The sequence below is a fragment of the Seriola dumerili genome, unplaced genomic scaffold (assembly GCF_002260705.1).
Source record: "Seriola dumerili isolate Sdu_G_001 unplaced genomic scaffold, Sdu_1.0 BDQW01000068.1, whole genome shotgun sequence".
Taxonomy (NCBI): Eukaryota; Metazoa; Chordata; class Actinopteri; order Carangiformes; family Carangidae; genus Seriola; species Seriola dumerili.
Genome location: NW_019174323.1, coordinates 3,912,398 through 3,937,345, shown reverse-complemented (window position 1 = coordinate 3,937,345; position 24,948 = coordinate 3,912,398). Strand labels below are relative to the sequence as shown.

Sequence of the window (24,948 nt, the reverse complement as noted above, 5' to 3'; positions counted from 1 at the left end):
AGCCACGACTCCCGGGATCGTCCGCGGTGCTGGGGAAACCAGGTAGCAGCAGCTGGAGGTTTGGGAGTGGCCGGCAGCTTTCGGATTAACTCCTTCCTTCCTTCAGAGGGAAGCCACCCAGCCGACACAACCTGTTTGTAACCTGTTCTGTTCTGTTCTGTTCTGTTCAGGAGTAAGCACAGCTTTCTATAAAAAAAAATAAATAAAAAAAACAACAAAAAAAAACCCCTTTTTAAAAGTTGACAACAAATTCGCACACATGCACCACAATCCTCCAGCAGCTCCTCCCGGAACAGCTCACCGAGTTATTAAACCCAGAGCGAAGATCAATACTGGAAGCTATACTTTACACACCAGGTCAACGCGACTCCACGCCCGCAGAAAACTTTCGCTGACCAAAACTGGGATTGAATCAGCTGCTTTTTTTTTTTTTTTTTTTTTTTCCTTTTTTTCTTTCTTTCTCTGAGGTATTCAAGAAACACCTCTTTTCGTCTATTGAAATGGCTTGAAGGGGACCCGGCCATTCATATGCTGATGAGCTGGCACGGATACTGTGAACCAGACCAGTGCGGTATTCCAAGTCAGGACCTTCACTGCAGAAAGTGTCAAAATCAACAAGTGATTCACTCTCTGTAAATCTCATCCAAATCAGATGGTTAACTTACTCAATGATGGACAGTAATTTAGTAGATTTTACACAGAAAACCCATGATAAGTTTATAAAATGGTGAATATGGTTTATGGTTTATAAAGGATTAAACTACCAAATAAATAGATTAACTATAACATATGAAGTATCTTAAAGTAGTTCAAATTAGCTTCACTACAACATTAAAATACAGTTTACAAGTTATTAATTATGCCCATCTGATAATATAATAAATGATATAGTAATATAACACTGTTGGGGGTCATTCTGTTGTCTAATGGGTATTTGTGATACATTATGTGCATTTTATTATTTGATAATATTTCTGTACTTTTACTTTAAGTCTGAATTTCCCACTAATTTTTGAAATTCACTATTTTCAACACTTCCTGAACTTCAGCAGATTGACACATGTAAATAAGATGAAAGTTACATGAAAGCAGGAAGTGAAGTCACTGAGGCGTTATACTGTATTACAGTAAGTTTAGGTGGGCAGAGATTTTAACTGCAGCACTGCACACATCAACATAAGGCAGCGAGGACTTGTTAACCCCTTAAAATGAAGCTACTGGAAACCCACTGTCACACAATGTGAAAAAATAGAGGCCTGAAGAGATAAAACTCTCCAGTTTTATAGTAAAAATGCTGAGAACAGAGCAAGATCTGAAAAAAGTCCAATTATTTTATGTAGCAGAATATGTTTTATATTCTTTCTTATCCTGTTAGATGTATCTTGTGACCCGCAGTAAGGTGTTTACAGGTGTATTTATACAGGAGCCAGCGGAGATCCCCTCACTACACACAGCTGATCTAATCATGTGACACTGTGCAACACTTCTGATTCAGGTACAGTATGTCCTTTTAAATGCAAACAAGTAATATGTGTGTATTTTATATTTGTAATTTAGATTATTTAGTAGAGCTCTTCACTCTTCTAAAAAAAAAAGACCTTTTCTGCTGATTAGAAACAAAAAGCCACATTAAAGCTGCTTTGATTTCACTTTAAGACAGTAAAACACAGGGCTGCAAACACATGGCAGCTGACCTCTACGACTTTACATGATGAAACTGCGCCCTCTCCTGGTCGCAATGCCACATTTTGATCTCATGTGATACAGAATGATGAATGAAAACAGCAACACAGGGGCGGGGCAGGGCGAAATATGCAATGAAGCACATTTAGTAACCAATTCAAATACATGGAGGTAACTGTGACATTTTGTCGGACACCGGAAGAAGTGGCTAAAATGGGTCCAATACACTCACATGAATGGAGAAACCGTGGCACACACACATTTGGCAACCATACCCGCACATTTTGGTCATGCCCCAAACATTGCAGGAAGTGGTGTTTGAGTATTCCACCAAAATTTCACCATACCGGAAGTAATTGATGGTAAAAAAAACAAAACAAACAAAAACAAAACCTCTTTTACAAATATTGCAAACCACAGTAATTAAATGCATCACGCTTATATGGCTAAAACCTGACCACACCTAAATTTACTTGTAATGCAGTCGGTAATATTGCATGACATCCTTACCTGTTGAATGGGAAGTGCATCTGTAGAAGGAGTGGCCTCTGCAGTTTGATTCAAACTCCGCTGCTGCTGTGACGCTGATGTGTTATTTGAAGCAACCGGATCAGGCAGCTTAGAAAATGTTTCAACTTCTGGGAGGTGTAGCTCTGGGATGGTGTCATATATGGGGGAACTAGGGGGTGTAGGGAAGGTCATGTCCTCATCATCCACAAAAAACTGTGGTTGTTCTACTTTGTGATCCTGCAGTGAGATTTTTGGCTTTTGTTGTCCTTTCCCAACCTTCAGCACAAGATGAGGTTTTGCGTACACTTGCAGGTTGTCAGTTTCCAGAGGTGCTGAGGTAAATGAAAAGCTTCCTGCTGGATTGTGCGTTTCTGTGTGATCCGTAGGTGCAAAACTGCTGGTGGACTGTTCTCCCTTCTGAGTCTCGCATAGCTTCACATCTGGTAGGTTCCCACAGGAACCAAAAGTAGAGAGCCGGTGTGCGTCTCTTGCAGCATCCTGAGACGTCGCTTTACACGGTGTTACACCTACAGTATCCACTGGCTTACTGTTGGTCGCACTCTCAGTTGAATCCAGCTCATTAGCACCAGGAGAGTCTCCAGTATGTGATGGCAGCTCCTTCACATACTGCGCAGGGATATAAAAGGGCTTGGTGTGCTGGTCTTTGCGGACGTGCCACCAGTGGTCGTTGGTCTTGGAGACCAGGATGTAGCTTTCATTAGGCTTGATGGACACGAGGCGACCGTCCTTCGCCGTGTACTCAAACTCGTACTGCACTGACACGAGCTCCATGCTCCACGGTGGCCTCTGCGTTATTGTGCAAACATCATGGAGCTGGAAATAGAGGAAACATGAAGGTGTTGTGGCTTTCACAAAAGAGCTATTACAAATGTCAGAGTTCATTAGCACACACTTTCACATCTGTAGATAGATGTAAAGATGTTGCACCTTAGCCCTTTAAGGTTTGTTAGTGTCATGGATGGATTATGAGACAACATACCACCCCTCTTATAAAGGAGCACGCAGCAGAGACACAGAGTTTTGTGTCTCTTTGTTGTTGTTCTGTGTCTTTTCTAGTCAGTTTGTGTCCTTTGTTGTGGTTTTAGTTACATTTTGTGTCTCTTTGCTGTCATTTGGTGACATTGTATGTCTTTTAGTTGTAATTTTGCATCTCTCTGGTGTCTTCCTGTGTCTTTGTAGTTGTTTCTTGCAGTGGTTCTCAGACTTTTTCACATCAAGGACCCTTAATCTGACGCAAATTAGATCACAGACCCCCATTTGATAAGATTTTGTCCCAGGGTGCGCTATCTAACAAGATTTTTGCTTTTAGATGTTTTATTACAGAAAGTTTTTGAAACCCATGACCAAAATAGTCTCACATTCTGTCATTTTGTTACATATGGATGGAATTATAATGGAAATAAATTATTCAGCTTTTTGCTGAGGACTCCCTAGAACCCCCTCAAGGACCCCTGGGGGTTCCCGGACCCCACTCTGAGAAGCACAAGTTTAGTGTCTATATGTATCATTTTGTCTTTGTAGACATTTCGTGTCCATTTGTAGCAGTTTTGTATAATTTTCTGTGTTTGTGTTGTTGCTGTTTTGTGTCTCTCCGCAGTTGTTCAATTGACTTTCCAACAAGAAATGGTAACAGTGACATCCTGGGTCAGTGCGACCCGGCCGGCTTGTTGGGTATTAATCCATCTAAGGTTAGAGGTTGACCTTATTGAGAGAATGCTCATTTATAGGAAAGGTTGGTAGTTGAATATGAACAAAAGGGTGGCAGATGTTAAAAAAAAATAAAAATTTCTGTGCACAGGAATAGACAGGAAGTTGCTTCCATTTGCTGCAAAGCAGCTTTAACCTAAACTTACCAACCACTAGTGCAGCAGACTGAAAATTACTCAGCCACAAAACAGGAAGCCTGCACCAACCTTAACTCATCGTCAGAATCCCACGTCACTTTGTAATCTCAGTTTGCCTTATCAGGTTGTGTTTAATCTATGAAGCATTCAAAGTATTTACAGCTGCTTGTTGTCTCATAAAGCACATATATGTATATGATAATCATACAACAGGATGTTGTGGTTAGCAGCTATTTAAAATCCAAAGAGTACAATTCTGTGTTTTTGTTGTAGCCATATTGTTAAATTTTAACATTTACATTTTATTTTTAACAGGTGTGATTGAATGTTTATTGTATAATCCATCAAAAAAGCCAAAAAGAATAAAATGAAAAATAATCAGTTAAACAAAGTGGGAAAAATGACTTCAATAAGCTCCCTGACTCATCTCCAAGTTAAATTTAACACACAATATCTTGTTGAATTTGAGTTAATCTTGAATATCAATTCACTAAAGTGCAAGTCAGGACAACTCATCTGAATACACTTTTAAAACAGACTAAGCAACAACAATAAGAATCACATCCTTAACTTTCACATCCTGAGGCTTCAGTGTGGAGTAATAATTTTTCTACTTGCCTGATTGTGTTTCCCAAAATCGTCCCAAAATCGTAATCGGATGTCCCTCAAACAGAGCTGAAGCAGTTGTGTTATGCAGAGAGCCGGAGTCGCACGCCTCAGACTGCTGCCTGCATGTATTGTTTCTGCTCGCCTGCCTCTCTCTCTCTCTCTTATTTCCTGTTCTGTGCGAATGTGTGCGTCTCTGCTGAAGGAGGTGACCACTGAGAGATTACAGCGCTAAAGCCACAAGAAATGGGAAGTCTGACTATAACCAAACTTCCCACTGTGTTCTTTAAACCTATGAATTCTTTTTGTGGCATCGCACGGACAAAGGGTGGACCGGAAAGAGTGGTATGAAGATGACTCATTTTCATATTACAACATGGAAATACTAAAAATGTAAAAGACTTATCACATACATTTTTGATTAAGACAAAGTTAACTACAATGATGACATTAATGTATATATTTAGTAATTATTTGTATTTCTCAGACAGATTATAGGCAGAGAAAACTGAATATAATATAATAAAATTATGACTGGAAAACAACATCTAATATTAAATGTCAAGGAAACACAAGGATTTATCAATTTGTATTTGTATGTGTATTTATCACTCTCACTCTCTCCAGCTGCTTTACACCCCCTGCTGGAATTTCAAGTCAAATACAGTCCACCATGTGTTCTCAAAGAGAGAGAGATACATGTAGTGTATGTTGACACAGTATCAGCAAATAACTCCAGACGTAACTCGTAAATGTTGATATATATATATATATATATATATATATATATACACAATACAGTGAAAAAGTTTTAGGCACTTGTTTAGATTCTTATCCATCACACAGTGCCATCACAGAGGCATGCCATTCATTCTGCAGCACAACAAGGAGCCCAAACACACATCCAGAGTCATACTGAACTATCTACACTCCTTGTTCTTCCTGTCACTGTAGATTCTACAGTGACAGGAAGAACAAGGAGTCCTTCAACAGATGGTCTGGCCCCACAGAGCCCTGATCTCAGCACCATGGAGTCAGTCTGGGATTATATGAAGGGACAGAAGACACTGAGACAGAATAAATCCACAGAAGAACAAGATGGTCGGAACAGCCTACCTACCAGGTAATATTGTGCACATGTACCAAGGAGAAATGGTGTTGTTTTAAAAACAAGGGGCTGTTACAACAATTATTCATTTGATTTGGTGGTTTTTTGTTTTTATCAATAAAAAGCTTTGTGTAACTCTGTACAGTGTCCTTGAGTGCCAAGAAATGCTCCTTTAAATAAAATGTATTATTATTATTATTAAAAGCATTCATGTCATTACTTTAGAAAGCATTCCCACTTTTCTTTGTGTGCCTGTATAGTAAAGTACTACAAAGTACTGGCAATGTGTAATGCTTAGCATAGACTGTATAAGTCTTTTTCATGAGTTTTTTCACGTGGGCTTCCATCACTTACGCATTTCTCAGATAAGTTTTTTTTGAACAAGAAAGGAAGCCCCGCACAAGGCAGGGCATCAAAAAATTAGTTTGAACTCATATTGTTCCTCTCCACGGAAATCTTTAGTAAAAGGCGAAAGATTTATACGATCTGAAGAGAAACATGAGTGTACTGACTTATCATTGAAAACTTGTAGGTAGTGATCCGTCGTCATACACCCTACAGTGACGGTGGCACTGCGCCGGTACAATTATTCGTTTGCATTGTGTATGAACTACTTATGTAAATACACGATCCAAGTGTTAATCATTTAGATAAAGTGTTTTTTTGTTTGTTTTTTTAAAATACAAACGATACATTTAACAAGCAATTTGAAATGTTGCGCGCGGTGCATGACGGGTAAGGGGTATGTTACTCACGGTTACATACCACACGTGGGGAGCTCGTTTAGCCCTCGAATTTACCAAAAACAAACTTTCAAACAAATTATTAACATGCTTACCTGTGAAATAAAAAATAAGAATGCAGTATATGATCAAGATTTGATTAAATGATGGATATGGACATCACACGCATGCGCTTTACTGCCACAGGGAGTAAAAACAAAGCGAGAGAATTACCTCCTGCTACTTCCGTTCTCAGAACAAGCGTCAGAGTTGGTTAGGCTACAGTCGTCGTGAAACACTAAATAACTCTTGCTCAATAATCAAACGAGCAAGATGGATGAAGATGAAGTCTCCACATGTACTTCTGTTACACAAAATAATCGACATATTTATAACTTATCTCTTATTTTGTCTCCCTTTCTTGGAAAACATTTGCTAACCTTCTCTTATCACTTCCAGCCTCTAAAAGATCCTGCAAATTTAACAGTTGGAGACGGATAACCACTTTTAAGGTGAACTTTGGAGAGCCCAGGTGTTTTGTGTGTCAAGTGTTTTTAAAAAAACAAAAAAAACCAAACAACAAATACTTTCTGATAAAGACCTAATAAGTCATTACCTGATGAGGCCTTGTCTTGAGTCAAAATCATGTGTCTGAGGCATTCAGTATTTAAATTTTAGGCTAATGTTCTGCATGTTGCAGAATTACAGTTCATTAACTATGACATAGTGAATCTGCAGCCGAGTAGTATTTCAGCAAAAACATGTTGCACAGCAAGTGTTGAGAAGGAGGAGTTTAATTGGGCCCCTGAGGCACATTTTTGCCCTTAGCAGTGCAATCTGACCATGGTTCTGTGTGTACAACCCAGGCTGGGCAGAAGGTTGTGATTCTGTGGGACCCAGGTAACAATAATCCTAGGACACTGCTGAACAGTAGTTGACATCTTAGAGACAAAATATGACTGCAATAAAATCAAACGGATCATACCAGTTTCTCTAGCTCTTAAAATAAAGAAATGCTTTCAGGGATGTTCCCAACATAACTGACCCAGATATGGCAGGCTTATAAATGTCCTTTACATACACAAAAAAATTTTAGTTTGTATTTTCCCAGAAATAAGGCTACTCAACTGAAACAGCAAATGGTTTGGTGCCTTATACACTGATTGTGAATGATAGCTACAAGTTTCAGGATCAAGACTTCCATAGTGGACTTTTGTTTTCACTTCCTGAGCAAGTTACTCACAAGTAGCAGAAAGATTTCACACAGACAGATGGTCCAAACGTTTCACATTTCAGTTTTATGACCCAGTTTAGAAAAGTTCGTCTTGTACAGGTGTCATGGCACAGCAGAGTTTGTCTGACTTTCAACACAGATGAGGTTTATTTGTGGTAATGTCACACATTCTTTGTATAATCTGAAAAATTACAAAACTGAACTGTCAATGTGGTTACCGATATAAATTACTTATTCCAATTTGTATTACTACAATACATTAAGTATGTCACAATCAGAATGTTAGAAGTACAACAGACAAATGGCAGTTTTGTGCAAAAACATCATCATCATCATCATCATCATCAATACTGGACGTATCAGAAAATACAGTTGTCAACATCAGACTGGCAGGGCATTCTGTGTAAATGTAAAGAAACAGTAAAATAATTAATCGGCTCTGAAGTGCAGGATCCATGCAGTATCAACAACACTCTGAACACATTAATGCAATTTTATTCATTTTTCCTTATCCTGTTAATAACATTAAAATCAGAACAACAGCTCTGTGGTAAACCTCCTGATGTTACTCAGATTGTAGGCCAGAATTATGCTTTACAAACCATTTTGAAGAGGGCACTCTATCTTTGGCCTGCACCATGAAAACTTGTTGCCTTGGTCCTTCTACATCCAAAGGATTGATTGGTTCTACTTTATCTTTTGGTCATCTGTTCAAATATAAATATAGGTCAATATTTTAATATAAAAAATAAGGCAAGATTCGTTCTTTAAAATGTTTCCCTTTCCTTCCAGAGGGATTTCTCATCCCACTGTGCATTTTTCACCATTCACGAAACCACATTGTTGTGTAGTGGTTCACACCAGGCTGTGCTTTGCTGCTTCATCTCCAAAGTTATTATCAAAGGGACTGTAAAACTGATTATTTAAAAGTGTCTGTGTGCAGCTTCACCCAGCTTTATTCAGTTCATATGGCCTTGACATCAATAAGGTGGCCGTGCTGGGCCCCTTGCCTCAGGGTCTTGATCCCCTGCAGTTTGCGGCCGTGAAGTGTGAAGCGAGACCAGGCGGCCAGCTGCAGAAGGGCACAGGTGATAGGCACAAACACCAACATGTAGAAGCAGCCCAGGCGTAGAGGCGGAGTCCCTGAGCCAGAGGCAATGTCAGGCACAGAAACCAGAGAGTCCTTCACAGGTTCCCTCTCAAAAATATCATAACCTGAGGAAGAGGAAGAGAACACAACATGAGAAAAAAGTAGTACCTTCAATGAAAGCAAGACAAATGAATCAATTCACACATTCAACTCTTATCAGAATGGATGGTTCTCCTACTAAAATCAGTCTAGATTTTAGCCTTTTGTAACAAGGAAGCCCTGCAAAAAAAGCCCACTAAAAAGGACCATAATAATAAAGCAAATTAAATATACAAATACTTTTGGTTTGAATGTATGGCTAAGCTAGGTATGTAACACAAAAAAACTCATTAGATTATATTTCAAAAGCATTACTGGGACATAAAGTTATTTCCCTTATAGTAACAGTTCAAACTTTGGGAAATAAGGTTATTTGCTGTCTTAGCCAGAGGTAGATGAGAACGTCAGCTCAATATAAAGCTATAGACAGTTAGCTTGGTTTATCATAAAGACTCAAAGCAGTCTGGCTCTGTCCAGAGGTAAAACAATCTGCAATATAACTCTGATAAATCATTTCGTGCAACCCTGTGCAGATATGTCTAATTCTCCAGTTGTGTAAGCTGCACTTATTTCATTTTCAGTTCCCCTTTCATTAAGTTTCAGCTACACAAAACATCACATTGTTAAACAGTTCATATTTGTACACGTACACACTGATCACTGATAGAGCTGGAATTCATGTAACTTGCTGAGCAAGCTGAGCTACTTGATACTTTGTGTGCCAGTAAGGAACAAACACACATGAATACAGTAACTTGTAGCAGCACTTTGAAACAAGCTTATAATGTTCACTTCCTTATAAGGACCGAGTGCAACTGTTTCTGTCTGTACCTGTGTAAACACAGAGCAGCCAGGTGCCGATGAGCGGCGCAAATGTCTGACCGGGTTTGGTCAACAAGGCAACCATCCCGAAGAGGAGCGCAGAGGCGGCTTGCTGCCGTCGGTTGACCACAAAGTCTTCGTCCACCAGATCGGAAATGACCAGCTTCAGTAGCTTGCACGTCCCCTCTGTAAACACTCGGTTACTAGGAGGAAGAGAGGGCAGAGTACAGGCTTCAGCCCCAATAGAGAACATCCGCTGTAATGCAGTACCATTCATAATGGTAGGTAGTGGTAACAAGGTGTGTCTGTGTGTGCAAAACCACAGTATATTGTGTGAAGTAGTTTTTTCTCAGCTTGAAGCTTTCAGAGTTAGAGAACCAAAAGCATTCACACACACACTGTTTACCGTTTACTGTTTACTGTGACTAAAACAACAAACCACACACACCATCAGGGCTTAGCTGCAGTGAGTGCGAGAATGCATTCAAATCCTGTTGTTAAGTGTAAGAACAGCATGATTATTTCTCAACAGTGGAATAAGATGACTGGCTAAATGAAAACCTTTAACATATCAAGCACTGAATCACATTAAGATGTGAGAAAATGGGCTGCGCCCTCAATGCTGAGAGTCTGTCTCATCATAAACATTTTTATACATGCTGAGTGGCTCCTGGAAGCATCTCTCTGATCCATATTGTTAATTTATATTTACACTTATTTTCCCCCCATTTAAGTGTTTTTTGTTTTTGTTTTTTTTTGTCCAGGGGTGGTGTTACTCTGCTCTATGGACAGAGGATATTTTAAAATGTACAGATGTTAAAGCCAGTGGAGGCTAAAGCTACATAAATAAAGCAGTGTTGCTCATCCTGTGTGACAGAGGCTCAAACAAGTCTTGTGGCAAAGACAAGTTAACACAATATTTGGATACAACATGTGACAAATGTTGAGTTGACTCGGAAACAGGCCGTGATACAGAGTCCTTGGCGTGTCCTTGTGAACCCTTTGATTCTGATTGTCCTTGATATGTGCTTGTTGTGTGATTGTGCGATCGGCTTTTCAAGTGACAAAACTTTATAAAAAAAAAGAAAAAGAAAAAGAAACAAGCAAACAAAAGTACAAGCTGTCACACATCGGGTGCGTGTGCTGATGTGTGTACGTGGCCATACCTAGCAATGAAGATGCACAGCAGATAAATGTGGTCAGCCCCTGCCAGCGCCATAACCACACTAAGTCCCAGTTTGAGCATAAATAGCCAGCGGATAACCTGGTAAACCCCGTAACGCTGGCACAGTGTCAGGAAATACAAGTTGTTCAGGTGAGGGGCAATGTAAGAGATCCCTGCATGGGAGCAGAAGCAGAGAAGCGTTAAAATAATTTAAAAAAAAGACTACAAATCAGCAGAAATAATAATCATTTTAAAAAATAAAAGGATGTGGAGTGCCAACAAACCAGACTGCAAATTAAAATAAAAACAGAAATCTATTCTATTGTAGCCACAATTTGAGAATTTCAGAATACCACCTCACTGGTTTTCTGAAAGTTTCAATTTATTATTTTTAATTTATTATATTATTTTTGGGCAAAACTGCATCAAAATCACCACGACGCATATTTATCTACTAATTGGCAATTAAAATCTGTTCTCCGTACATCCTTTCATCAAACAGCAGTCAAACCTAGTGTAAAATATTACGAAATCACACTGTTCCTGCAGTCAATTTCAACATTATATCTGAGTTTCTGATTTCCTAAAACTCTTAGTCTAGATTGCTTGCATTGTTGTTTGTCTGTATAGTGTAGCTCTAGCTCTAGCACACCTGCATTAAAAAGAGCTGAATGTTTCTTTAAGGGATCTTACCAAGCAAGATAGAACCCGTAGAGGCAGAAATATTGTCAGAGAGGAGATGTTCAAGGAAAAGAGGGAAGAAGTTGTTGTTGAAGTGGCAGTGAAACACCTACAGAGGGAGTGAAAACATTAATAGAATGTAAATGAGTAGTTGCACAAAATCCTCCCTGCACTAACTGATTCATTATGAGTGAATGAATGAGACAGGTGACAGAAAAGCAGATGGTAGTGTATTCTCAATACATAAAGACACTATGTAATGCCATGTAAATACTATGGACATTTATCTCTCCTTAAAATCACATTGTGACACATTGTCAGAGGTTTTTAAAATGAATAAGTTAAATTTCCATCCCAACTTCTAATCTCTATTTTCACTTGTTGGAATTACATTCATCAGGTCTTCCCATCTCTATCTCTACTAGCCCTCGTAGCACATTCAATGTGACACATGTCTCACCTGAACAAGATTCATTGACACAAACCACATGAAGTTCCTGTGTCTGGAGAGCTGCTTGATATACTGTCCGATAGTGACAGGTTTTTCTGGCTGGGTAAGTGGTGCATGGCCAACACTCAGCCTGGGACAGAACAGAAGAAAATGAGAGTGAGATAAAGAGGAAAAAAAACAAGTTCATTTCAGAATATCTAAATCTTTTTAAATCCTTACTCTTTGAGTGTCAGAGCCTCATCTTGTCTTGCACGGACTTCCTTTTGAAATCGATGCTGTAGCAACCTGGACACTACGAAAAAGCCCAAGATGGAAAAAGTGGCCAGAGTCACACAGAAGAAACGGAAAGAGTAGAAATCCTCCTTGTCCCAGAAGGAGTAGGAGAGAAAAACTGAGAACGAGCCCAGAGCGCTGAACACCGAGCAGTGAAAGTTGAGGCGCGTGCGATCGGTGGCGGACACGGCGAGGTCAGCCAGCAGGGCGCTGTGGTGGAGGTCCACCATCGTGAGGAAACCGTCATACAGGCACAGGCACAGCAGGAACTGCAGGCCTGGCCTGGCCCACGCCACCCAGAAGGCCAGGAACGACAGAGCGAAGAGAGGGCCATTTGTGGAGAGAGCCTTCAGGCGCTTTAGCACCACCTCTGGATTTGTGATCTGAGAGCCTGTCCTGGGTGGGGAAACAAAAATCAGCAGTAATTAGATAATAGTACACATTTTGTAATAATTAAGCAACTTCTCTGGCACAGTGAGACTGAATTTATAATAGAGCCAAAAAAAAAAAGTAAGGCCAACAGACCTGTTTAAATACTCTCAAACTATTTGGAGGATATATCAGGGGCCACTTCAGCATGACCAGCGTTATATAATCACCAAAATAAATACAGAAACAGCACGCCAGGCCCAAGTTAAATAAAGACAAATAAATAAAAGGGTCAGTGATGCACATCTGTGCTGTGTGACAGATTAAAAGGTGCAGATATAACAAACTTGACCACATAATAAAGTCATCAACTTTGTTATGACACCACCTTATGACAATACTGAGCCAGTCATTTAATCAGCATGAAAAACAAACACAGTTAGCAGCCTCATGTTTAACAAGGGTTAGCATTAGTGCAAATAATAAGAGGAGTTCAGCTTTATCTCCAGCTTACCAAGAAATATATTCTGAAAGGTCACTTCCTGTTTCTTTGCTTTTGTACACTATTAATAATTAGCTTGGACCAAAAATATAACAGCTAATAATCACTTGTACAGCAAGACCGTGTAAGAAAACCTACAGCTGGAAATCCATGTGTTTTTTTTTTGTTTTTTTTTTTACAGTGTTTCAAATGTTTATTTGGAGGGAAAGTTTATTTGCAACTGTGTTTTCTCTGAGAGAAAGGGGGAAGAAGGCAGGATGGAGACACTTACTGAGGAGAGCTGAGGAAGGCGCGATCACTCAGCCAGCCGAAGAGAGGGTCATTCAGGCTGTTCCATATGAGGAACACCGTCTGTGGAGCATCAGAGAGGGAAGTCAACAAAGCTACATATAAAAATCAACAAATACATGCTGATGACGGCTTATTGATATTGCCCACCTACCAAACTGGTTAACAGCACTTACATATGTCCTTAAAAACCACTGCTAACTCTTCTGGTACATTAGTGCTAAATTTCAAGCCTGGACTACAGGTCAAAATTTATATCACATGTTTCACTGGCACAGTTACAGATCCAGGTTTCTTCTCACTTACCTCTCCCACCCAGAAGGAGACCTTATCAATCTTGTAGACGGACACAAATGTCTCCACATAGTAAAGCAGGAACACATTGTGGAGGATGGAGGTAAAAAGGGCCAAAGAGCCGTAGAGCACTGCAGTAGAGAAGACGCCTTGCCAGCAACCCCAAACGCTCCTGCCCATTCTTCTTTCTCAGTCTCTCTGCTCCGTCTTTTCTCCGTGCCAAGCTGCAATCATCTCACGGCCTGGCTGACCCAGTGTCACCACCTCATTGTAGCCTGCAAGAAACAGCGCAACTCTTAAAAGTTATTTTTAGTTCAGGAGTGACATAGAAACACAAAAAGACACGTCTGTGACACAAAGACATCTATGAGTATTACTGGAAGTTACTGCAACATCTCATGGTTAAATCTCAGAATAACCCAACATCATATTGACATTCCTGACTCTGTCTCCCCACAGAGTCTGAGGAGACCAAAGGGAGCTGTTTTTATAGCAATGGTAGTAAGTACCCATTAGTTTGGCTGTGGGCCACTGTTCCTTTTTCCTCTGGCCCATTCCTAGCTCTGTGTGGTGTGTGTGTGTGTGTGTGTGTGTGTGTGTGTGTGTGTGTGTGTGTGTGTGTGTGTGTGTGTATGTATGTGTTTGAGTAAAACTGCAATTTCCCCTAAATCATTTTAATAACCACTCCACCTCACTGTCCCCATAACAAGCTGCTCTTCTTCATAGTCAAACAACAAAAGGAAAGTCAAAAAGTGCTTTATTACCCTTGGGTGTCATATTCAACACTGAATTATGATGGTGTTTTTGAGGGTGTTACACAACGTAATCTACACCCACTGTAATTGCAAAGGTCATGAGATCTGATATTTTTTTAAAGACAAAAAAGTGCTGGCTCGAGAAGAAAAAATCTCTTTATCTCCATGTCACATCATCTTGTGAATTACTGTGTCTTTTATTGCTCTAACTGAGGACAAAGACTTTTCCAAAATGAATGTAAATCCTGCTGAGGTTTTATTCTCACCGTTTTACTTTTCCCTGAAGCCCCGAGTGCATTCTGGCACATCTCACACCCTTGGGAGATGAATTCACTTAAAAACACCAACAGGCCTCTTAATTCACACCTGACTGCCACAAGCTCAGACTTGCCCCGATCTACAAACACCCTGTCACATCTTCAGTGGGAAAGCCATATAATATCTCACAATAACAGTGTCTCAAGGAGATGTGATACCTTCTGTCAGAGGCAACCACAATGTAATGTCTAAGCACGGCTCCAAAACCTCACTTTCATCTCAGTGATCTCACTTTCATCTGAGTGAGATAGCACATTTGGCCAAAGTGATCTCCTTGGAGTGTAACTAAAAGCTTTACAGCCCTGTTCCCATCAGATCCGAGCAGTGAAGCGGGATGACTCTCAGCTGGCTGCACCATATCGCATCTCTTAACACATATCTTACTAAATCAGAAGTGGTCCACTTGGTAACAGGCAGCAGAGTGGGACAACATCTACAAATATCCAATTCATGTCCTCTCAGCCAAAGCAGATTTAGAGATGTTTCCAACTGTGGAAAGGCGTCTTGGCAGGGACAGGAGTCACGAGTCACACCTGTTGTTTTCACTCTGATCGCCAAAAGATTCATGGTGACACCTGATCTCAAGACAGATGAACAGCACAGACATCTGAACATGACAAAAGGGGGCATACAGTGAGATGTTGGGCTTTACACTTCATCACGTGTTGAATCCGGCTCAAAATTTGGGAAAATTTTGGTCTCTGAACCAAAGGCTAACAGACTTTTAGAGTAACACGCATTAATAACGTCCTATAAACAAGCTGGACGAGTAAAATATACAGTTTACAGGAAAAGGCGACGCTTTAACTCACAACAGCTAATTGACCAGGTGTTATCGGCTGTCAATTCAACAAGCTCATAATAATAATAATAATAATAACAATAATAATAATGATCAATTAAGGCTACAACTAATTTAACATTGCACATGTTGTGTATAGTGTGTTATGTCTGTCCATAGCAGCAGTCTTGTAAGACTAGCTACCACTAACAGATTGAGTTAAGCTAGCCGCTGGTTAGCACCAGCTAGCCTTATTAATATGCTAGCATTAGCTGGCTGGTTAACGTCAACAGGCTGGCTGTCTGGAGAAAAGAAAAATATCACAACCAACTTCACGTATATTCATAACACAGAAAATATATGTTACGTACCAACAAACGAGCTGTTAAGCAGACTGAGTAAATCGTGTTTGGCTCGGTGGGAAGCTTACTTGTTGGCTCTCCTGCCTGCTACTGCTGCTGCTGCTACTCGGCTGTGTCTCGATCACTGCAAGGCGACGGTAGAGGCAGACAGTCCACGTCATGACAACTATATTCGGTTACTCACGTCCGTGACGACCGTAGTGGGTCGGTGGATGGGGTTTCCCAGCAGTGTACACAATCAGATAAGAGTTACAGCGCCACCCAGTGCCAAGCAAGGCTGATTACCAACCAGGATAAGTGGGCAAGTGCCCAGGTTTACTACGTATCATTTGTGTCAACATAATTTTGATTAATCACAGGTTTGTCACAGTAGTTGAACGACTGAAGTGCACTATCAACTAATTTATTAAAATTAAATGCTCAAATACAATTATGACTTTCTCCAGTGCACATTCTGTTCAAAAGGCAGATAACATCAATCTTAAAACATCTCAGAGAACCGAACTGGAAATTTGTCTGCCTCCTATGCTCTGGATACAAATAGCTTGGAAAATGGCTAGATGACAAATTATCGTTCAACATTACTTTGAAAACGATGTAAAGAACCCAAATTAGGTTTATTTTCATTGCAAGACATGTTTTCCATTTGCAGCAAGAAAAAAAAATCTTGTTCAGTCCTAATTTTAACTGTTTCAGTTACTGATGGAAAATGTGTTCCCACATTTTTATGTGTCTTTTTGGTGGTAACTGACCGCTTTGTGACCATTTTACATGTCTGTGGTCACTTTCTGTCTTTTTGTGGTTGTTTTGTAGTTGTTTGGTGTCTCTTTGAGGTGTTTGGTGTCTCTCTGTTGTCATTTTTGTGTCTCTGTAGATGTTTTATGTCTCTTTGAGGTTTTGTCGACATCTCTTTGTGGTCTTTTTGCATTCTCTGTAGTCATTTTCTGTCTCTGCTGTCGTTTTGCATCTATTCGTAGTCCCTATATGGCTTTTAACTGAGCTCTGTGACTTTGAAAACTTGAAATATTATAATGTATTTCATACATAATAATAATCAGGTTTTTTTTAATAATCATTTTTTTTTCTTTAATAATCACTTCTCTGTTCATTTTATACAATGTCAGTAGACTTTTTTTTTTTTTTTAAAGTTGCCAGCATAATTCCCTGATGCACAAGTCTCAAAAAACAGTGGCAATGCATGGCCTCTTGTCACATTACAGATGTGTATAAGATGTTAGCAGTTCCAGCACAGACATTTCCTCTTTAACTTTTCAGATGGGTTTGTTTAAGTGTTTGAGCACCAAAGGGGTCAAACTATCCCATATTTCACAGAAAGCAAAGATAAGAGGATAGTTCCAAATTTAATAAAAAACTGAGTGGGAGAACTTTGTTTTTCTTCTTTTCTAATCATCTCATGATCTCCCAGATTTATCTAGTGACCCTTCTGAAGCGCCCTTTTATGAAACATTTATTATATAGAAGTGTCCTGTCTAGTTCCCACACTTCATTTGTGCCCTAAATCAGTGTATCCCAACCATCCCAACCTGCATGTGCCCTATGGAGGTAGATTTGACAATCTGTATGTAATTGTTTAATCTGTAAATATAAAACACCTTCCACAAATTTGTAAACTCATAGAAATATCTTGCAAATATGAAACAGATCTGCAAATACACAAAGAAATACCATGAATAAAAACATATCTGTGAACACATTCAATTAATTTACAAATAAATTAAACTTATAGTATAGTGAATATCTTCCTAAAATTTACAATTTCCAAACAGGCATTTGTGAGTCAATTTTCTATTTGTTCAGTGCGTTCTATGACGCGTTCTATTGAAATGAAAATTGAAAAGCGATAGACAAATAATTTTAAGACTTAACCTGCTCTACACTGATAATATTCAAACGCAATAAGCATACAACGCCCACGGTCCATTGCATTTACGTCTACATGTCACTACGCACTTTTGGGGTCAAAATGAAAATGCAAATGTGTTCTGTCAGTCCTCTCATCACGGCAGGTCATCAGTTAGGACGCCACTTCCTTGTCACCTGTTTGTCTATGTGCGGCAGTGGCAGCAGCTTGTTTTACCAGGGCATAAATGACACAAAGCTCCACTGTGATATGCAGTATTTAGTGTTATTGGGAACTTTGTGGCTGTGAGGACAAGTTAAACTGAAATCTTTCAGACCAAACAAACAGCAACTCTCCACTCTTCATCCAAAAGAATGAAGGCTCATTTTAAGGGGTCATATGCTGTAAAGCTTTAGAACCACTGGCCTAAATCTAGTTTAACCTCTATCTGTCTCATCCAGCTTCTAAAACCCTGTCAGCATGATATTTGGCATATCCTTTTGCGCAATTCATGTCTGACTATCACAAGGTTTTTTAAAATATTTCTTCAGCTAGTCTCCCCCCTTTTACCATTTCAGCATTAAAGTGGATTTAAATGTGATGTGACTAAGACGGCAGACCAAGATTAATCTCTGTGATATTTAATGAAACTGACAGTATTGTATGCTCAGTGTACATAGCTAAGAAGGGATAAGACAGACCTTTCACAACATGTCTGCAGTAGGAAAAGAGCCACACAACAGACATAAAGGCAATCTGGTTTCATTCTGAGTCTATCTTAACAGATATAATACTATGATTCAGTATGCAAAGTCTGATGAAGTCTGATATATGGTTTAAAAGAAGAAAAAGAAAGATACAGTTAGTTTCATAATGGAATTTATCCAATTCATACATGCACCTTTGCTCTTGAAAATATTTCTAGTTAGATTAAATAATGGACCACCTGCTTTTAAAAACAAGCTGTAATAGGTGTTTTTTTCAGGGAAGACATTTTGACAAAAGCACAGGTGTAAATAATAGAATGACTAATGGCTGAATTAGATTCATTTAGCTGCTTCAGTTTCAGCGTCCTGGTGTTGTTCATGCTGGCTCACTGTCACACTGTCATGGCTTACTGGTAAACTTGAACAAGCTGATGCTGTTAGTAACCTAACCCTATGCTTTACACCCAAACATGGTCGAGCCAGACATCTTTGTAGAGATTAGATTGTGTTATACTGTAGTAAATGTAACTTGCTATAATCTCTATCTCTATGTCGCAGTGTTAATGCATCAAATAGCTCTGGAAAAGGGTCGAGCCATGTGAATATATTCCTCTGTTCTCATTGTGTTTGTTAATCTCCATCTCAGTTATTCATTTAAAGAAAACATCGGAGGTTAACACAATCACAAAGTAGGCTCAGCAACAGGGAGACTCAACAGGGATTTTTGAAAGAAACTTTATTATTTTGTTTGTGGCGATCTGTGAACTCTAAGATGTAGATAAATCCAATTATATACTGAATATAAATGCTAGTATGTGGCACATAAGATAGGCCACTCTTCTAAAACACCTATGTATTGGTTGGTTTCCATGGAGCTACATCGGTGGGGGAACAGGGAGAAGACAGATATAGGTAGATACTGTTTTTCTGTTTCTTCTCCAGCAGGGGTCAGTCATGAGATACAGATCACATGGATACTACACATGTTAAGACTTTACCTACATATACAGAAGGTAGGGTTGTCACATTAAAAAGCTTAAATGCCAAGACAGTGTTATATACAGTTTCCAGGCCATCTTTAGAAAAATAATATTTACATAATACTCATAATGATATAATTCCCATTAAGGCCTGTTTCTGTTATATTTCTATGTGGCTTTCTGTACTCAACATTGAAATATCATAACATTATTTTATAGTACTTTTTTTTTTAGTATTTTTCCACCCATTAAGTAGGTCAACTATTTTTTTCAGTTATTGAGCCAGGAAAGCTTCATAAAGATAAAGACAAAGAGGAATGACAAGACATTAAAACAACTTGCTTTTGCCTACAGAAGATTAAATCATTTATGATTTTGGATGTACAGTATTTGTAAGATATGTTTGTATAATGTGTTATATTATTTAAAACGTTGTTATAACAAAAGTAGCCAAAACCCCTTTAAAAAAACATTATTTATCAGAACAACGAAAAGCTGTAGGCTTCACGAGGAAACTGTAGTCTATGGTCAAAAGATAAGGCAGGACAAGAGAACCTATATGGGATATGAGTGTGTGTGTGTGGGTGTGTGTGTGTGTGTGTGTGTGTGAGGGGGTGGGCTGAGCTGTGTGTTTCTGTATGTGCGTGTGTGTGTGTGTGTGTGTGTGAGCGTTGGGTAACTGCAGCAGCGGCAGAGCAGCTCGGTGTTTCGCAGCGGTGAGGACGACTCAAGACTCAGAGGATTTTTCGCGGACTCCGGGAAGCAGGCAGGTGAGTCGGTCCTTCCCGCCGTCTTTTCACGCTCTCTGCGGGGGCCATTTGTTTCGTGCTGCCGCATGTGCTTCTCCCACTTCTCCTGCGCACACACCCTCTCTCTCTCTCTCTCTCCTCTCGTCATCTCTTCGTCTCTCTCTCTCTCTCTCTCTCTCTCTCTCCCTCTCTCTCTCTCTCTCTCTGTATCTGGACTCAGGTGAAGGTGACCACACAGTGTGCAGTCAGTGCTGTTTCTCCTCTCTCACTGCTGCAGTCCAGGTCGGACAGGTGCACATGGGCGGATGTTTGCACGTTCACAGCGCGGAATTATAGTTCGTTTTTTTGCTTAAAGACGTCATCATGAAAGTTAAGTGCAGTGTTTCGTGTCACCTTTTTTCATATTAGAACAGCCCCGAAGCTACTTATTCCTCCGAGCTGGCTCCACTGTTCCTAAAGTCAAAGGTAGGATAGAAAAATCATGCTGTATGCTGTAACTTTGGTCGTAAATTAGTATAATGGATCTGCAACTTAAGCTGGACACCAATTTGTAATAAATCAGGGTTTATATCAATGCTTTGGGAGCCATTAATAACTTTTGGGTTGCCAGGTTGGGAAAAATCTCTTTGGCTGTTGAGCAGTGGTGGAATAAAATACTACATTAGCCTACAAGCAAAAGCCCTGCATTTAAAATCTTATCCGTGTAAAAGTATGCATTATCATTTAAAAAAGTGTGGTATTAAAGTGTTAATAGTATTTCAGTATTATGGCATGTCGAGGTGAAGCTAGTTTTAACTCTTTCGTATACATTCAGGTAGTTTAATATATAATTTACATCATATTTTGTAAGTTGATCAAATGTCTTATGTGTAAAAAACTTTCTGTCACTATACTGTCAGATGAATGTAGAGTAAGAAATACATTATTATTTCCATCTTGTATATAGTGATGTATGATGATATGTAAACTCAATTAAACTATAATTAGGCCTACTTACAAATTCTCCTTAAGTACAGTACTGGAGTAAATGCAATGTGTTACCTCAATTGCTGCCATTAATGAAGTCAACAATAAAGGGCATTACTTGCTTCTTAAATGTTAGTTAGTCATCTGTAGCTGGTGCTTAGTGGTCCATCACATCTTCAGTTGTAAATGTGAATCAGTTGACCATGAATTCATTGTTTTTTCAGAAGGTCACAGGTCAAATAGGCCATTGATAGGGTCTCTGTGATGGATTAAAGAAGCTGCCTAAAAAAGAAACACCAGTCACAATTTGGCAACCCAAGACTCATCCACATTCTGGTTATTGAAATGGTAATCTCATCTCTTTAATCCCTCAGTTTCAAAATGGGCACTGGAGATAAATGTACAGTGTTTACATTGACTTTGTTTGATATTGAAATATTGAAATAATTCCTGGTCTGAAATTTGCCAACCACCTCAATTTACACATTCAAATATGTGACAAATAAACAGCATATACCATAATAGGTTATTATTATACTGCGCAGCATATTACAACATAGTCTTCATTGTTAGTGGTTGTTGGATAAGCAAATTTACACATAAGATCACATTCAGTATCATCCTGCACCTCATGATTACCCTACGACCTCTTATGGTCAGTATCATGTTTTGGCTGAAGAGAGCTTTTTCACATTAATATTCATTGTATGTCCTGTGTCCCTGATGATCACGTTGTCATTTTTGAGTGCGATGGTATGATGAGCAGGTCTTCAGATAACCTCTGTGTATTTTTAGTGTACGAAGAGGCAGATTATTTGCAACACAATCGTAATTTCACGCTTCTCTGAGAAGATTTGTCTTCAGATTCTCCACATCATGGTGAACGTGGCCCACGGGATGGACCCACTCATTCTTTCTTTAATGTGCGAGTAATCTCATTTATGCTTCAGCTCTGTGAAAATCCCCCAATAGTTAGGGATAAAGAGAGAGAAAAAGAAGAAATATCGGGTTCCAGTGCAGCATATATACACAATTCCTTTAATAAAATACGGTGTTGATCCCGTATTTGTCGGTAGATGGCTTTAATCAAAGGTATGATTGCGTGTTTGGCATTTCAAATGATATCAGTTGAAAGAAAAGTACAAGAACAGTTCACCTGTTTTATTGATCTTTCTGGAGAGATGTCAGGCTAGATATTTAGCAAATCATTCTGCCCTGCCTGACAGATGGTTGTATTGGAAAACAGCTTTATCATACTCTGTAAACGTCTTCATACTCTGTAGGTGAGTAATGGCTTCATTTCATGATGTCTGATGAGCCCCAGCGAGCAGAGACTATCACTGAAATTAGGTTAAAAAGTCCCAGTAGATCTGTTTCAAGCCCAGCTCTATGGATCAATAGACAGGAAGAAACTGATAGTCTTTGCTAAGTAAAAGGTGTCTCAGACATCGCCTGCTGTTTTTGTTCGATTCCTCTCGTCTCCTATCATGCATGGCACATCGGTCACACCGCCGCCAAGGCAGATGTGTTTACCTTTCCCCTCCTGGAGTTTCCATGCTTTCGTCAGTGAGGCGACACCACGTTGTCAACGCCCTCGCCAACTCCTGTAGAGCAGCGCGCGCGCGCACACACACACACACACACACACACACACACACACACACATACACACACACAACGCAGATGTGTTGAGACAATGGTGTGTTTGCTGTGAGCTACGTGCATGAGGGCAGCAGCTTACAAAACCACACCAAAGGGCTTCTCACCAGCATGCCCGCCTGTCTGCTTGATCTGCTGGCCTCTATTTTTTTGCCAGCTTTGGCAGGCAGTGGTGCTGGAGAGAGTCGTGTTGCACCGGTTGCTCTGCCTTCACTTGCAATGTTAAAGGGGAACTCCACTGATATTACACTTCAAAGTCTCTTTAGTCTTTGGGAAAACCACGACCTGCATAAAAAATTAATTGTAATAAGTTGTATAAAACAAAATCATCTTAACTCAAGCTTCAAACTGTAGCTTTTTCTGGTGCTTTCAACTTCAGCAGTCCTCATCAGTGAGTGGAGATGAATGGAGACCTTCAAGTCTCCCTCCGTTTTAACATATTTCTATATTTCTAAGAGAGGAGCTCTCCTGAAACTAGTGGTAACACTGATGTTTAGTCTGTAAGACCTCCTAACCTCAGCTTCCTCACTTAGAACACAGAATTTAGACCCACATAACAAATCTGCAATTTCAGTTCCTCACAACTTTATCTTAGTTTAGTGAAAATCAAACAACTTCTGGACTGTTCAGATGGACTGTTTAAGAACAACAATTGTGGGTTTTGTGAAGCAAAAGAATGGAGATTACTGGGTAAAGCGAGTCTTAGCAAATAGTTCTGGATAAAAACAAGGTAAGTAGCTGGGATCCCTGCACCATCACATCAACTCCTTCCCATTTCATCTCTCACTTGCCACACCATAGGTTGGTTTCAAAGCTTAGCACCCAAAGTGCTAACAGAGAGGTCATTAGCTTCATTGTGCTTCATGCTGCGAGTGATTTGCAGCAGCAGCAGCAGCAGCAGCAAGCAGCCGTGGGGATTAAGCTGGTTTTTCTCCAGTGTCGCTGCGCGGCGGAGCGGGATTCGCAGTGTTGACCCTTTGATCAGTGACAGAGCCAGAGAACGAGCAGCCAGGCGGAGATTGTGCTGATGGCACGGGGCCTAATCTCTAGATTATCCATCATGCTGCTCCAGTGTGCACACAGCTAATTAAGAGATGAAGTTGTGTGTTGCAATATCGCATCACAGGGGGCGCGTTATTTAACTCCCGAAACTTTTTAAATGGTCTTTTTATGTAACAGCACCTTACTCATTCGCTTTGGCTAATTGGTTGTTATCAGGGAGTGATCATGCATATCAGCACGTAATTTTATGCTCATGCTGTCGAAAAAGTTCATACAGTGTGTCTCTTAGCCAAAGTTCATCATATCCTTTATGCATGTTTCATTGGGGACATTAAGCGCAGATAAGAGGAGCAAGTGTCACTGTCTGAAAGCTTTGTGATGACCCATGACCTGTTGACTGTGTTTCCCGCCACCTACTGAATTCTACGTTAACCAGTAGTGGAAAGTAACTAAGTACATTTATTCAAATACAAGTACTTGTCAAAGGAAACTTTGTTAATTTGACATCTGGTTACTTTTCAGATTAAAATGTTACATAAAAAATGTGTTGTTAAAGATTAAGCCTTCTCAGCTTGTGAGCCATTACAGAACAGCTGAGTCTAGTTGGGTCACATTTCCACCAATAGAGACATTTTCCCTATTAACTCCTCCAATGGTTTCATTTAAATAACTCCCCAAAGATTAAAGAACTAGAACTAGCTCAACCTCAATCAACTAAAATAGTGATATGCTTCTTTCAGCACACATTGTTGTGTCATTATAAACAATCAAATCTATATTAATGTCATTTATGATCACATAGAAGTCACAGAGGTCATTTATTCTGCGTCTGTACTTCTATTCTTGATACATTGTCGTATTGGTGGAGCACGCAACAACTCTGAATATTACTTTTAAGTACAGTACAGTGCAGTGTTTCCCCTGAGGCGAGTGAGTGTTTGTGCTGCAAATCTTCATTCTGCTTTTAATCTATCTCTCTGAACAGCACTTCTACCTCAGTACAAGAAACTCATTTGGTCTGCTGGATCATTTCTCGTTTAGTTAAC

General features: G+C 39.7%; 1 protein-coding gene across 2 annotated transcripts; it reads right to left on the bottom strand.

The window, feature by feature from the left end:
* Nucleotides 1–7,623: 7,623 nt before the first annotated feature.
* mfsd13a (major facilitator superfamily domain containing 13A) lies at nt 7,624–16,119 on the bottom strand. Of its 2 annotated transcripts, none has more exons than XM_022742251.1 (9): nt 16,047–16,119; nt 13,775–14,037; nt 13,452–13,531; nt 12,256–12,705; nt 12,046–12,166; nt 11,598–11,694; nt 10,906–11,077; nt 9,749–9,942; nt 7,624–8,943 (listed from the first exon to the last, which is right to left on the bottom strand). In XM_022742251.1, the coding sequence occupies exons 2-9, from the start codon at nt 13,940–13,942 to the stop codon at nt 8,693–8,695; spliced, it is 1,533 nt and encodes a 510-aa protein (XP_022597972.1). In that variant the 5' UTR covers nt 13,943–14,037; nt 16,047–16,119; the 3' UTR covers nt 7,624–8,692. The 2 variants fall into 2 exon arrangements, with proteins under 2 accessions (XP_022597972.1, XP_022597971.1); XM_022742250.1 differs by having other exon boundaries at nt 15,988–16,103.
* Nucleotides 16,120–24,948: the final 8,829 nt, after the last annotated feature.